The 16433-nt window shown below is 45.3% G+C and overlaps 1 protein-coding gene across 1 annotated transcript in view; it reads right to left on the bottom strand.

Moving 5' to 3' along the window:
- The window catches only part of DST (dystonin), a 550812-nt gene that overhangs the window by 69404 nt on the left and 464975 nt on the right, over nucleotides 1-16433 (bottom strand). Inside the window, 1 exon segment of the mRNA XM_030558316.1 lies at nucleotides 12682-12900. Coding sequence (XP_030414176.1) covers nucleotides 12682-12900 — 219 coding nt within the window.

Below are 16433 nucleotides of genomic sequence, written 5' to 3' on the forward strand. Positions count from 1 at the left end.
GCCTGTCTGCGATGGTTCTCTTTCCAACACCGAACAGCTATCCAGGCACAAAATGTTACATTTAAAGATAGACTAGGAAGCTCTATGAAGTAAATAATGTAGAACATATTATCATATCCAAGATGCTAACTGTGCATATGATACTGGCCACGGACACTCCATTTCATGTTAGAGTCTGCAATTCTTGCAATGATGGTAATATTACAGATAGTTGCATAACAACACCGGATATCTGCTCTTGACATAATGCACCTCGAGGTTATTACTAATCCTTATCACTTACATAGTGCCTTCCATCAAACAAATGAAGAGTACCGTACTAACGTTATATTAGCCTCAGAGCACTCTGTGATGTAGATATGGAAAGTCTTATTATCCTGGATTTATAGAGGGAAAAAACTGAAAGCACAGAGAGTTTAAAATAAGTGAGTGGTAGAGCTTCGAATAAAATCAATACGTCCCATTTCCCAGTTTCAGTCATAAGACCACAGTCTGCATGACCCCAGGATTTATAAATACATACTAGGTTCTTTGACAGAGACAAGCACATCAATTTATCCCCAACTGACCAACCAATGAAAATAAAATCCAGTCCTCTAGGGAAAATCAGTTAAAGTCTTTGGGACTAAGACCCAACCTAGCCCCTACGCCCTTCCACTCTCTCTACAACCTTTTACAACAGATCTTCTGAATAGTGGGTGAAAGGGTTTGTGTGAGTAGCTTGTTCTCTCCCATCTCTATGACTTCTTATCCTACCTGAAGACTCACTCTCTCCCTATCCAATCAGGACCCATCCTCTGGCAGAGACGACTCACCCCTTCCTGTTGCAGTGAACCCTAATTCCTGATTAGGTCCCACTGATCAGCTACTTTGAAACTGAAAAGATCCTTGGAGTTACATTCCAGAATACACCATGAAGGGCTACGAAAGTGTTAGTGACCAAGTCGTGGAAAGTCTGCCTAGTAGTTGGAGCAAGACTCTGGCCTACCAGTCAGAACTGAATCCAGATGGGGCAGATCCAGGAGTAAACCTAATGATCATAACCGGAGTCAGAGACCAAAGCCTAAACTGAAGAGTTAATTGGAGTCTCAGTCAGAAGGAGTAGCGGAGGGTCAGAACCAGAAGTCAGAAACAAAAGCCTAAGCTGAAGAGTTAGCCAGAGTTGCAGTCAGAAGGGGGAACTGATGGTCTGAGCCAGGCATACAAGGTGAGGAAGGAGCTGGGACTAGAGCAGGAGCAAGATGAGAGACAGTGGAACCAGAGATGGGACCAAGTACAGCTGCAGGCTAGGAATGTGTTGAGCAGCCACTGCACTGCAGCTGCTACTAAGCTAAGTCTCAGTCTGCAAATTCCTGCTGCCAATCAGGTGGCACAGTCAATCGGACAGCTTGTATGAGGGCCAGCTGCACTCACTGGGTTGCCAGGAGATTGGCTCTGCTGCAGCTGGTTCCTGATAGTCCCTCCACTTCAAGCGTGCCTCGTAAGAACTGTAGGACTAGTTTCAGGGCATACTTCTGATGGAAGGCATATATGAATTCAAGATCATGGACATTTTCTACCAGCTCCCACAATTGCTCTTCCAGTCCACCAGATAACAGAGTTTGCCTCAAACTCATCTGGAGACTAGAATTTCCCAGACCTCATATTCCTCTTGTCCCTGGATATTGACGGGAGGTGGTGGTAGAGTAGAGTGGCCATGAAAGGGATTCTCCATGTACGGTGTCAGAAGAGACACACAGAAAACCGGGTGGACCTTCAAATATTCCAGCATTCCCTAAACACTACAGGGTTAATTTGTTCCATGACCTTAAATGGGCCTAGGATTGATGATCCTATTTGCTTGGGAATGGGTGGATTTTAGATAGTTGGAGGACAACCAGACCGTATCTCCTCAGACGGGCTCAGTGTGACTTGGCATTTTTTGATTAGCATGATATTTGTATGCCTCCTTCGAAGCTTCAAAGATTCAATAAGCTCTTGGTGCTCCCGGTGAAGATGGACAACTAGGTCTGCTGTGGTAGGGACTTAGGAGTCTGGAGGTGCAGCTGAATGAAGTTGAGCATGGAAACCGTAGTTTGCATAGAATGAGCTATCTCAGGTGGATGCATGAGTGGAGTTGTATGGAAATTCTGCATATGGCAGAAGGATGACCCAGCCATCTTGATGATAACTGAGAAAGCAATGGAGGTATTGCTTGAGGACCTGGTTCACTTATTCTGTCTGCCCGTTGATTTGTGGCAGATAAGGTGAGGAGGCAAGCAATTCCATTCTTAAGAGTTTGCACCAAAAAATGGGAAGTGAATTGTGAACACTGATCTCAGACTATTGTTGGCAGCTCATGAAGCCAACATGATCTAGAAAAAGAAAAAGGTGGGCCATTTCCTGGGTGGTTGAGAGAGAGTGAATGGAAATAAAGTGCATGATTTTAGTGAGGACATCGATTGTGACAAGGATGATGGTGCAAGCCTATGATGAAGTCCAAGGATGCCGAGGACCAGGGTTGAGATGGGGTAGGCAAAGGCTGAAGGAGGACAAGTGATTCTGCATGTAGGCACTTGCTTCAACAGCACAGATCACATGAATTAACATACCTCTTAACACCAGTACTCAATGTTGGCCACCAGAAATTCAAACACTTAGGTCTTGGGTTTTGAAGCAGACAATATGGCAGGCAACTCTCTAATACCTCAAGTCTGGGCTGGTACTCTGGGATACAACAGCACCTCAAATGAAACCATGAGCTGGGCAGAATGTTGGAAGCATATAGGGTCTGACAGACCTTAGTAGCTTGGATCAGGAGGAAACAGGGACGGGATGAGGATATCCATTCCTGTTTGCTGTCCCCTGAGTCAAATTTGACAGGTGTATATTGGTAACCAAGGGAGCAGTGCCTGACTCGGCAAGTATGTGTTTGTGGGACAGGGTATCTGCCTTCCCATTCCATGATCCAGGGTGGTACATGATGACAAAATCAAATCTGGAAAAGAAAAGTGACCTGCTGCTTTGTTGCTGGGTAAGGTTACAAGCAGTTCAAAGATATTCCAGATTCTTGTTGTTGGCTCAGTTCTTAGCAGAGCGTCCCAGGGCTTAGTGTCCAAATTTTCCACAACACAGGTGTAGATCTGAAGCACACCAGCCCTTCTCTGCCTCAGAGAGGCAAGCCTGAACACAGCTGATCTTCCTGGACCCCTGTGATGAGACCATAGAAGGGGATCGGGAACTCGACTCTCTCTCCAAGAGGTGTTCAGTCAGGCAATCATTAATACTGGTACACAACTTGACCAACACATCCAAGTCAGGTGGCTGCTCCACCAGTGCCAGCTTGTCCTTGATTTCCTTGCTTATGACATATAAGAAATGGTAATGCTGCATCACCTCATTCCATTTAGTGTCTACTGCCAGACAATGGAACTCTCTGGAAAACGTGGTAATTGATCTGTTCCCCTGATGCAGCCCTCTTAAGTGCATTCTTGGTGGACTCCATGCAATCCAGATCATTAACTACAACTGCCACAGTTCTAACAAACTCTTCAGACTACCTCAGCAAGGGGCTAGAAGTCTCCAGGAGGGAAGACACTGGACCTCCCCAGTTAGCAGACTAATAATAGGTCTGGTTAGTGGAGAATGACTGGGGCCATAGAATGAACAGGAGCTGGCACTGGTTCATGAAACTACAGAACTTGTTATGGTCTCCATCAAATTTATCCACCACTGGAATTTCTGGTTTCTAGAAGCTGGGCGGCAGCTATGTGCGGGACGATTTGAGCCTGCAGGTCTGCAGCGTGTACCTACAAAACCATAACCTGGGCCTCTAGGGTCTGCAGGAATCCCACAGTGTCCAGCAGGAGCATGGTTGCCTCTGTGGAATCCATCTGAAGGGCAGTACTGCTGTTTACCCACCCTTGTTCAATCTTTTGGGCTGCTCAAAGTGTCAGCAGCTGAGTCGTGGGCGATCTAGCCAAGTGGCTGAAGCAAGAGTCTGGCCTACCAGACAGAGCTGAATCCAGATGGGGGAAGTCCTGGACTGAAGTCCAAGTTTATAGCTCGGCATCAGAGATCAAAGCCCAAGCCGAAGGGTAAACTGGAGTCACAGTCAGAAGGTGGAGGAGAGGGATCAGAACCAGAAGTCAGAAACCGAAGTCTAAGCTGAACGGCTAGCCAGAATCACAGTCACAGAGTGAAGCAGACAGTCTGAGCCAGCAGTGAGAGATCAGGAAGGAGCTGGTGGCTGGAGCTAGAGCAGGTACAGGCTGGGGCAGAGGCAGGAGCAAGACTAGAGACAATAGAGGAAAGTACAGGACCATGTGCAGCTGTGGGCTAGGAATGCAAGCAGCCACTAGACTTCTGCTGCTACTGAGCGTTAAGTATCAGCCGCAGATTCTTGCATCCATCAGGTAGTGCAATCAGACAGCTTCCATCAGGGCTAGCTTCAGTCACTGGGTTGCCAGGAGACTGGTTCAGCTGCAGGCTGGCCCCTGACAGAAAGTCAGGAACAAGCAAAAACACTGTTCCTACTCCAAGGTTTCTTTCACATTTTAAAATGCACTGTGAGGACCTCGGAGCAGTAGCCGGGTCATGCTGCAAATAAATCTCTTCCCCTTCAGCAGAGGAGTCTTAATCCTGAATTGTACCTCATCTGCTCCCCATAGAAAAAGAATGAGACCTAGGGTGGGGTAGGAGACAACCAGGTCTCTTCCCCAAAATAACAATGTAGCAATGAAAGTCAAAGCTTATGTAGGGGAGGCAAGTAATGTGGGACCTGGGGAAGGAGGATTGCTCGGCATGATTGGGGTCCTCAAAGGTTCAGATAGTTCAATAAAGTCAGAACTTCTGGATGACTCTCCACAGAGAACACTTTTGGTTTTGCGTATCACTGGATTCTAAGTAACTGACAAGCAAAGAGACCAATTGTCTCAAACCTAATCATTCCATAAAACTGACTCCAGATCAGCACTGTAGCTGCGTTGGTCCCAAGATATTAAAGAGGCAAGGTGGGTGAGGCAAATCTTTATTACCTCACCCACCTTGTCTCTCCAGATCAGTAGTGACTGTATGTTGCATTCCTATCCTTTGCAACAAGCTGCAGTGGTAGAAAAAAAGATATAAAGCAGTAAATAAGTAGATATGCTATAGTAATAAAAATGGAGAAAAGGGTTTTACAAAATTTCAGATATTTGGGTTTTGCATACTCATAGGAGAAGTTTACCCCTAGGTATCAGAACAGCACAAGGTCCATGCACCTACTTAAGTTCTATTTAAATGGTGCACAGGTGCTGAGGTGGCTCTCTGTTCAGGGACAAATTTCACCCAGATTGATTTACTGTGTTATTAAAATAGGATCAACTAAATGCAGTAAATGACTCTAGATGTAATAAAACAGTATTTAACTATAATATAAAAAAATAAAATGGAGTACAGTTCTCTGTATTAACATCTAAAACTTTAAAATAAAAATAAAATAGGGCTAGATATGATTTAGGAGGTCTTTCTCATGGCAAACTATTTTGGAAACAATTCCAGAAAATCGGTATTTCAGTTTAGATCAATTATTCATTAAAAACTTGTATAACATTAGTCTTCTGCTAAACAAAGAAATCTTCAGCTAATGGCATGATCTAGTAAAAATACAAATGTCAGGCCTCGTGCAAGCAGAACGAGTGAAGTCAGTGGGCCTAATTGCGTGAGAAAAGTGAGCAAGATTAGGCTTGTAACTAAGGAACATGTTTTGAAAAGATGATCTAATATACCCAGTCTTAATCTCTTAATGGAAAATGTTTGTCTCTGGTGGACAACACACATAGTTTGAAGGCAATTGGGTGAAGCCACTGTACATCAACCAATATATTTGAACTGTGCATTTGCATTAAAGTCTGAGAGAAAACAAGACAAGTGAGTCACTAAAATCTTAAATCTATGGAACTAAGTACATTTATCCACTGTAAAATCAGTGCACTGAGGAATATAACATGAACATTGAATAGTTAATGTACAAAACATGATATATTCTATATCAAATGCAAATAATCTTGTCTGTAGGCAAGATCATATTCAGCTCACTAAACTAATATGTAGCATTTATTTTGTGACTTTATTATTCACCCTTGAGTCCTGCATTCAGTGTCATAGCAAATGTCTAAAAAAAATTTTATATATTAGAAATCACGTACATTATCCACTGGAACCAAAGTGCTACATGCTTGGCCCTCTCTCTGTCTGTCACACTGGAAAATCTAGTTGTCTCATTATCTCCTTGGCTCAGAAAAAACATAAGATTACCTCTCCAAAGGAATAACAACACAAAATAATTTTGCATATCTCCATAATATTTTATATATTATATATATATATAGCACTGTGGCAAATTGCCAGCACTATTATGATGGGTTTCGTGCTTTCTCTTCTTTGGGGGGGGGAGGGTTCAGGGCGCCATTTATTGCCCCTAAATTGGAATATTAATTGCCCCACTAGTGTCCTAGAGGAGGGCAGTGGAGAGGGAGGGACCTGGGCCTGCCCTCTACTCCAGGTCCCAACCCAGGGGCTCTGAGAATAGTGGTGAACCACTTGAACTGATGGTTTCTTCCCCGGGCTACTTCCCTCTCCTGCCCTTCAGCTTGTGGGGGGGTTTCCTGCCCTCCCTCTGCACAAGCTAGGTGCCCCTTACCTAGGGTCTAGGACTTCTTAGCCCACTGCGGCACTTCTCCAAACTGTCCTCTGCTTCAACACCAATTCTTTCTGCTCCAATTCCTTCAAACTGTTCTCTGCTCCGACACCACTCCTTTCTATTCCAACTCCCACACTATCTGATTGAAGCAGGGTTTTTTATCATGTGACTCACTGCAGGTGCTCTAATTGGCTTCAGGTGCTCTAATTGGCGTCAGGTGCTCTAGTTAATCTATAGCAAACTTTCTTCCCCTTACAGGGAATAAGGCTCCCTTCTAACTCTCTCTTGCTGCCCTCTGGCCATGCTATATCACATATCCCCCCGCCCCGCTCAACACCATGGGGTTGGGCTACTTGGGACGAGAGGTAGTGTTGTCGTGATAGGCCATCAGCACTGCCATGTTGGCTTCCAGCCCTATGCTGTACCCGGAAATGGAAGGCTGCAGGGATAGGAACCACATAGTCTCTCTTGCGTTCTTCTCCTTGTTTCTGTGCATCCACTGGAGCACGGCATGGTCTGTCATGACGGTAAACCGCCGCCCCAGAAGATAGTAGCGGAGAGTCTCCATAGCCCATTTTACTGCCAGACATTCTTTTCAACGACAGCGTACTTTTGTTCCCTGTGGAGGAGTTTCCGGCTGAGGTACAAGATTGGGTGTTCCTCCTCCTCTACCACCTGTGAAAGGATGGCTCCTAGCCCTACCTCCGAGGCATCTGTTTGTAGGATGAATTCCTTCTCGAAGTCTGGGGCTATAAGTACTGGATGGCAGCATAGGGCTGTCCTTAAATCTGCAAATGCTTCTTCTTTCTTATCAGTCCACTTTACTATCTTGGGGCCCCGAGCTTTTATCAGAGCCGTCAATGGCCCTGCTCTTGTGGTGAAACAAGGGATGAATCTCCAATAGTATCCTACTATCCCTAGAAATGCTCTGACTTGCTTTCTGCGGACTGGTCGAGGCCAACCTTGTATTGCCTCCACTTTGTTCAACTGTGGTTTCACCAAACCTCTTCCTACTACGTACCCGAGGTATCTGGCCTCAGCTAGTCCTATCACGCACTTGAGAGTGTTAGCAGTGAAGCCGGCCTTTCGCAGGGCGTCTAGCACTGCTTCTACTTTTCCTAGGTGCGTTTCCCAATCAGGGCTACGGATGACTATATCATCTAGATAGGCAGCAGCATACTTGGCATGGGATTGCAGTAACTTATCCATAAGTCGTTGGAATGTTGCAGGGGCCCCATGGAGTCCAAAAGAGAGGACAGTGTATTGAAACAGGCCATCGAGAGTAGAGAAAGCAGTCTTTTCCTTGGCATTCTTGGCCAGGGGAATTTGCCAATATCCTTTGGTCAGATCCAGAGTGGTTAGGTATCGGGCCTTGCCTAACTGATCAACTAGCTCGTCAATGCATGGTATCGGATAGGCATCGAACTGGGATACTTCATTTAATTTCCGGAAGTTGTTGCAAAACCTCAGGGTGCCATCAGGCTTGGGGACTAGGACGAAAGAGCTGGACCACCAACTGTGGGATTCTTCAATAACCCCGAGTTCTTTTTCACTTTCCGTTCTAATTTCTTCCCTTTTAGCTTCAAGTATTCGGTACGGTCTTACCGTCACCCTTACTCTGGGGCTGGTGACAATATGATGTTGGACCAATGTCATACGGCCCGGTTGTGTACCATGTCCTGGTTCCAGTGGATCATCTCAATGACCTCTGTTCGTTGTTCTGGGGTTAATTCAGGAGATATCTTTACCTGCCCCTGTGGGTCGTCTGTCTGGGGTGGAGCTCCTCGAATGACCAGACACGTCAGAGCTTCAGTAAGTTGACGTGGTAGATTTGCTCTGGCTTTCGGCATTCTGGTTGTCTGACCTTATAGTCCACCTCTCCAATAGCTTCCACTATCTCATATGGTCTATGCCAGCTGGCTAGCAGTTTGCTTTCTGCTGTTGGCACTAGCACCATCACCCGTTCCACCGGCTGAAATCTCCATACTTTCGCCTGACGGTTGTAATATGTCTGCTGGGCCTCTTGTGCTTTTTCCAAATGTTCTTGTACTATAGGGGTTACTTGAGTATTCACTCTCTCATCTGTGTCACGTGCTCAATGACATTCTTTCCTGGGTTGGGTGGTTCTTCTCAATCTTCCTTGGCGATATCTAATATCCCATGTGGGTGGCGTCCGTATAATAGTTCAAAGGGAGAGAAACCAGTGGATGCCTGGGGGACTTCCCATATAGCAAACATTAGAAATGATAGAAGGGCATCCCAGTCTTTTAAATCCTGTGCTACCATCTTCCAGATCATACTTTTAAGGGTACGATTAAACCGCTCGACCAGTCCATCTGTTTGTGGATGGTAGACTGAGGTCCGTATGGCCTGGATGTGGAGTAGGGCACATAAGTCCTTCATTAATTTTGACATGAAAGGGGTCCCTCGGTCTGTCAGGATCTCCTTAGGGATGCCCACTCTGGCAAAAACCTGTAGTAGTTCTGCTATTGCCTTCGATGTGGGGTTTCTTAAAGGAATGGCTTCTGGATATCGCGTGGCGTAGTCAAGGATGACTAATATATTTCGGTGGCTCTGTGCTGATCTTTCCAGTGGGCCCACTAAGTCCATGGCTATCCTCTCGAAAGGGACTTCAATAATAGGCAAAGGGACCAATGGGGCCCGAGAGTAAGATCAGGGGCTATGCAACTGGCATTCAGGGAAGGAGGCACAATAGCGCTGGACTTCTGCACAAATCGCTGGCCAATAAAACCTTCTTAGGACTCTATCCAGTGTCTTGTCTACTCCTAGATGTCCCCCAAATAGATGAGTGTGAGCTAACTCTAATACTGCCCTTGTGTGTTTCTGTGGGACTAAGAGTTGCTCTACTTCTTCCCCTCGTATTTGCTCTATCCTGTACAAAAGATCGCATTTGAGCACATAATATGGCCTTGGGCCTTTGATCTTTCCTTGCACAGGTACGTCATTTACTTCTACTACCTCCTCCTTCACATTCGCATATAGCAGATCATTGGCCTGGTCCTGCCCGTAATTCTCACGTGCGGTACCGATCTGACCTAATTCTAGGGGGCCTATTTCTACTCTTCCCCCTGGGTTGCCCCTACTTGGGCTAGGAACCACCTCCGAGTCTTCCCTGGCCTGAATTATCTCCTGGCCTCCTGAACGGGTTCGCCTACCTACAAGGAAAGTTTTTTGATTCTCCGCTAGAATCCTGGTCCCTAATCTTTTATCTGCCCTCCTTTCCCACCTATACTTTCGGGGTTTCCCAGGGGATGAGAAGAACTCTGGAGCAAATTCGGCAAACATTGGGGTGAGGCTATCTGTAGGTGCCTCCGTTTCAGCCTGGAGGTTGATACCCTCCTCTGGCTCTACTGGGGTAAGTAAACTCTCAAACCCGGGGAAGTCCCTACAGATTAAGACAGGTTAGGTGAGCTTGGGGACCACCTCTGCAGTCACCTTGGTAGTATTCCCCTGGATCTCAATCCGTACTGGGATTGTGAGGTAGAAATTCACAGTGCCATGAACGCACGTTTCCCCTGTGTTTCTGGCCTGGATTAAATGGTCTCGTCCCACCAACTTCCCCGAGACCAGCAATGACAGCACTCCCAGAATCTATTAATGCTATGGTCTTAATACCATTCATTTTTACTGATCTCGTATACCCATGTGAGGTCATTGTGACCCCTACCAGGCTGATTAGGCCATACTGCTCTCCGTAATTTCCCAGATTACACTGCATAGGTTCTTCCCTGTTGGGGCACTGGGCTGCTATATGCCCCAATTCCCCACACTCATAACATCGCCTCCTTATTCCGGTTGTCACCCTCAGCCTGGGGCTATTTGGCTAGCCCCCCACCTCTCTTCCCAAACCCCCAGGTCCCTTCTTGGCCTCAGGCCATTCCTCAGTGTCCTTCCTCCCTGTTACAGTTCTCCTGTAGTTCTCGACAGTCCGGGACCTTGGGTTTGGGGTTGGCTTCCTGGATTGCCATGTCTCCCTGCCTGGGGTCTGGAACAGTTCTTGGGCTGCCAGCTGTCTTTCCACAAGCGAGACCAACTCATCATAGGTGGAGTGGTCATTCTGGCCAACCCAAGCCAGGAGGCCTGGTGGTAGCCCCCTCATATACCGGTCTAATACCAGGACCTCCATCATCTTCTCAGAGCTGAGGGCCTCAGGGCACAGCCATTTTCGGGTCAGGTGGATTAGGTCAAACGATTGTGATCGGGGTGTCTTGTCTTCCATATACTGCCACTCATGGAACCTCTGGGCTTGCAATGCCGTCATTACTCCGAATCTGGCCAGGATCTCTGCCTTCAGCTGTGGGTAATCTACTGCAGTCTCTGTGGCCATATCGTAGTAGACCTTCTGGACCTCTCCACACAGGAATGGGGTGAGAATACCAGACCACTGATCTCAGGGCCAGGCCTCCCACAGGGCTGCTCTTTCAAAAACCAGGAGGTATGCCTCCACATCATCCTCCCGTGTCATTTTCTGTAGGCAATGGCTGGCCCGTATGGTCCGGATCCCTTCACAGTTGCGGTTCAGTTCCATAAGGGCCTTCATCTGGTTCATCAGGTCTTTCAGCAGGGCCTGGTCCTGGGAAGCTTGACTCATCAACAGACGATTAGTCTCCTGCTGCATCCAAGTCGCCTCCTGTTGGGCGGTTGCTTGGACCCAGGTAGCCTCCTGCTGGGCCGCGGTGGCTTGTATTAGGACCTTGACCACGTCATCCATCTTAGGGACGGGAGGGTTTTGGCTAACCCTGGTTTAAGTCCCCAGCGTGCAAATCCCACTCCTTACACCACATGTGGCAAATTGCCGGCATTATGATGATGGGTCTCACGCTTTCTCTTCTTTGGGAGAGGTTCAGGGTGCCATTTCTTGCCCCTAAATTGGAATATTAATTGCCCCACTAGTGTCCTAGAGGAGGGCAGTGGAGAGGGAGGGGCCTGGGCCTGCCCTCTACTCCAGGTCCCAGCACAGGGGCCCTGAGGATAGTGGTGAACCACTTGAACTGACGGTTCCTTCCCCTGGGCTCCTTCCCTCTCCCGCCCTTCAGCTTGTGGGGGGCTTCCTGCCCTCCCTCTGAACAAGCCAGGTGCCCCTTACCTAGGGTCTTGGACTTCATAGCCCACCGCAGCACTTCTCCAAACTGTTCTTCACTCCAACATCAATCCTTTCTGCTCCTACTCCCACACTGTCTGATTGACTGACTGGAGGTGCTCTAATTGGCTTCAGGTGCTCTAATTGGCATCAGGTGCTTAGTTAATCTTTTTCTTCCCCTTACAGGGAATAAGGCTCCCTTCTAACCCTCTCCTGCTGCCTTCTGGCCATGCTGTATCACAAGCACCTAAACTACCGGTAGGCATTATTAATCTGAAACAATGAAACAAATAAAAATGACTTCCAAGTATTCTGCAATGTTATGAGAAATCTACTCATTTTGAGTAGACATCTTCCAAGTGAGCCCCCTGAACATGATGTTTGCTTACTAAACCCATTTAGACTACAGTATTCTCATAGTTTGGAAAACATCTGAGAGCATCTACTTGTACTGGAACAGTCTGGTAGTTTGGTTCAGAGCAGGTACTCTAGTTCTTATGATAGTCAAGATTTCTCTTATCTTGTTCCTTGTCTATTCTTTCCCAGTTCTGTTTTTTATCTGTTTATGTTTTTGGTTTCTTCTAAAACCAACATCTAAGTGAACTTTTTAAATTAACTTCATAGCTCTTTAACTCTTGTGCATTCCAAATCTGCTGCTATAATTACAAGTCTCTTCCGTGTTTCTAATGTTCACTTCCTTTACTAGAAAATCTTGTTTACATATGCAGTTTGGCAAACAGTGACAGGATTTAAAAAAAGAGCACTTATTTTGGATTATCATTTTACATAACTTTTTTTTAATACTGTACAACTGTATCAAATGCGTTTGAATCTGAGAATTGGACAGTACTAAGGAGGCAGGCTGCAATGCACTTGATCTTTGTGTAAGCTTTGTTTTATAAAATAGCAGTGTGCTTACCCGATGCTCTTCTTGCTGTTGCTTTAAAGTTTCATATTCAAGAGCTGGAGCAGGAAGCTGCGAGATGACCATTTCTATTTCGGTTAACCATGGCCAAAGCTCTTCGTAAGTCTCCCAGAACTGGTTAACCAGGGATTGAGCACGTTCCAGTTGGAGGTTCCTCTCAGCGTTCACTTGACAGACCGTATCATATTTCTGTAAGAGGCTTTCCAGTTTTCTCTAAAACAACATTAGCAAGAAATAGCAGCACTTATCTTTCTTTCAATCTTAGATATTTGCACAATGTCTATTACCCAGGTATCTAAGCATCTTATTATATTTATTACACCATCATTAAGTAACACTAGCCCAAATTCTGCTCTTAGTAGTGCTAATGTAAATCAGTGGTACTTTAAATTAATAGAATTAATCCAATTTACACAGATTTTGACACACCATTTTCAAGAAAAACACATTTTTAGTGATGTTTTATATGTTTCTAGGCTTCATTCGTAGGGCTCCAGAACAACTTACAAACTGTGGGCTTGATCGTGACTCTTAGGCACAGCCCTGCATTGGAGCCAAACTGCCGTGAGGGGAAGGGAACACTTGGGAGCACTGGGGTAAGCAATCCATGTCATCCTGTCAGGGGTGCAGCATATTCTCCTCCGAACGTCCACCCAGCCCACTGGCTGGCAATTGGGAGGAATGGAGTTAGAGTCATAGCTGTGACTGTTATTCTAGCAGCCCTTATGCAGGCAATGCAAAGAGGAAGGAGGTTCCTTATTCCCTCCCCCTGCATAGCCTCCTAAGAGCCCTGAATAAATAGTTATCTGAACCAGCAACCAGAGGGAGTGAGGGACTTGCCGCAGAGGACCCGGAGCTGCCGCCCCAATAGCGGCTGGAGGGCCGCCCCCTGGTATTGGCAGCCCCAAGCACCTGCTTCTTTAGCTAGTGCCTGGAGCCGGCCCTGCCAGCAACACTGCACAGCAGCTTTAGAAGGTAATATGAAGGATAGCTTGTGCACTGAAACTACAAGTGGAATTTTAGATAGGCGGATTATAACTTGAAGTTTAAATTTGGCCAGAAAACCTGAGTTAAATCCCTGCTCTGGTGAAGAGTGCCATATGACCTTTAAGTAACTATAGGTAGTCAGGACCTTGGTTTTAAGTCTTATCCAAAAGATATAGTAGCACAGTGACTACTAGTACAGTACTGGGGTACAAGTACATCTTAGTCTGGGAGAAGATTGTCATCTGCAGAATCATCACCACGACTCTTGGCAGAGCCTGAGTTTTCCTTGGAACTCTCAAATCAAAGTGCTACTGATCAGGCACAAAAACTCCTTTGTTTCCGAGACCTGATGAGGCAACAGCCTCAGCTGGCATGGCTGGTCTTATAAACAGTCAGCAGAAAGTATGACATGTTTCTTTTATATTTTAGCTTATATTAACTAATGATGATGTTATCACATTCATAATGTGATAGTTAAACGCATACAGTTTGAATTATAAATCTCCGATATTTATGCAAGTGGTAATAAAAAAATTAAGAATGCAAGTAGCTATACATTTCTCCCATGGAAAGCAGTCCACGTTATCATTCTTGTGAAAGATTATATGTGACAGTGAACACAAGAGCTCGCCCTGAAAATAAATAAATATATAAATAAACTTGATTGTGAAATAGTGCGTCTTTTTTTGGACGAACAAGCTATCCTGAGTTTATATCTAGCATGTAAATTAAGTTACAAAGATGCTATCCAGAGGACAATACACAGTCTAATGCACAGATAAATGGTAATTTTCACTAAGCACATTACAAATATTTAACAAAAGCTCACATGAAATCATTTTCTTTTATTTGTACAGCTATTTGCTTAAGCAAACTGAATTCCTTATTTATTTTAGGGGCAAATGCGCCTTCTTTTCCCCAGCTGCAGAGATCCCCCATGCAACTGAACAGATGGTTTTCTGCAGCACCAGGATGAGATGCATTGGAAGTGGGGGAACCATGCAAGGTGTGAGCACCCATGCTCCCCCTTGCTCACCACTGTCCAGCAAAAAGGGAGCTGAGTATCTTTAGACTGGGAGAACCTATCACTATGCAGATCCTCCCATCCCCAGCTCCATATAAATGAAGGTGCAAACTCCCCTTTCAGACTCTTTTAGCAACTTGGCTGAAATAGCCGCCACAGATAAGAACATAAGAACTTTCATATTGGGTTCAATGGCCCATCTAGGCCATTATCCTGTCTCCAACAGTGGCCAGTACCAGAGCTTCAGGGAAGTGTAGAAACAGGGCAGTTGTATTCCCCTCCCAGCTTCTGGCAATCAGAGGTTTAGGGTCTCCCAGAACATGTGGTTGCATTCCTGACCATCTTGGCTAATGGCCATTGATGGGCCTATCCTCCATGAACTTATCTAGTTTTTTTTTTTTTAACCCAGTTATACTTTTGGCTATCACAACTTCCCATGGCAATGAGTTCCACATGTTGTGTCTTGTGTGAAAAAGTACTTCATCTTACAGGAATTAAATCTGTGGCCTATTAATTTCATCAGATGACCCCAGGTTTTTATATTGTGGGAAAGGATAAATAACACTTCTCTGTTCACCTTTTCTACACTTTCTATGATTTTATATATCTGTATCATATCCCTTTCTTACTCATCTGTTTCTAAACTGAACAACCCTAATCTTTTTGGTCTCTCTGCTGCTTTATATCTTTGATCATCTTTGCTGCCCTTCTCTGAACCTTTTCCAGTTCTAATATAAACTTTTTGAGATGGGGTGACAAGAACTGGACACAGTATTCAAGATGTTGCACCCCATGGACATGTTTAGTGGCATTATGATACTTTCTCTCTTATTTTCTGTCACTTTCCTAATAGTTCCTATCATTCTGTTAGACTTTTGACTGCGGATGCGCAATGAGCTGAAATTTTCAGATAATTATCCATGGTGACTCCAAGATCTCTTTATTGAGTGATAACAGCTAATACATATGTATATATGTGTAGTTGGGATTATTCTTTCCAATGTGCATTACTTTGCACTTATCAATGTTGAATTTTACCTGCCATTTTGTCGCTCAGTCACCCAGTTTTGTGAGAGTCCCCCTGTAACACTTTGCAGTTAGCTCTGGTCTTAACTATCGTGAAAAACGTCACCACTTCACTGTTCACTCCCTTTTCCAGATCATTAATGAACATGTTGAAAAGCACAAGTCCCAGCACACATCCTTTGGGGACCTTGCTGTTCACCTCTCTCCACTGTGAAAACTGACCACTTATTCCTACCTTTCGTTTGAGGCCTGACCCAAAGCCCACTAAAATCAGTGGAAAGATTCTCATTCAGTGTGCTTTGAATCAGTGGGCTCAAGGGCTCCACAGCCCTTGAGGGAAGACTCCTCTTTCTTATCCTTGGCGCATCTCCTGATTGTCTAACCCAGCTAAACCATGGGATCTAGATTTTAGCTGTAATGTTGACTGCTGTTAATAAATAGCAACACCATTAAAGGATTCCTAACCGGCTTTTACTGCATTGCTGTGGATTATAAAGGGACCGATCCTGCCACACTTACTCATGTTGACTGATACTTAATAACCCAGATAGTCACATTGACTTACATAATACTCAAAGGGGGGTAAAGGTGGCAAAATCAGGCCTAAAAATCAATGGAAGACAATGAAGTAAATACTCAGTGCTTACTTGCTAAATGTTTCTAAGAAAAGAAGTCTCAAGGGAATTTGTGCCTCAAGAGTATCCCTTCC

The sequence above is a fragment of the Gopherus evgoodei genome, chromosome 3 (genome assembly GCF_007399415.2).
Source record: "Gopherus evgoodei ecotype Sinaloan lineage chromosome 3, rGopEvg1_v1.p, whole genome shotgun sequence".
NCBI classification, from domain to species: Eukaryota; Metazoa; Chordata; order Testudines; family Testudinidae; genus Gopherus; species Gopherus evgoodei.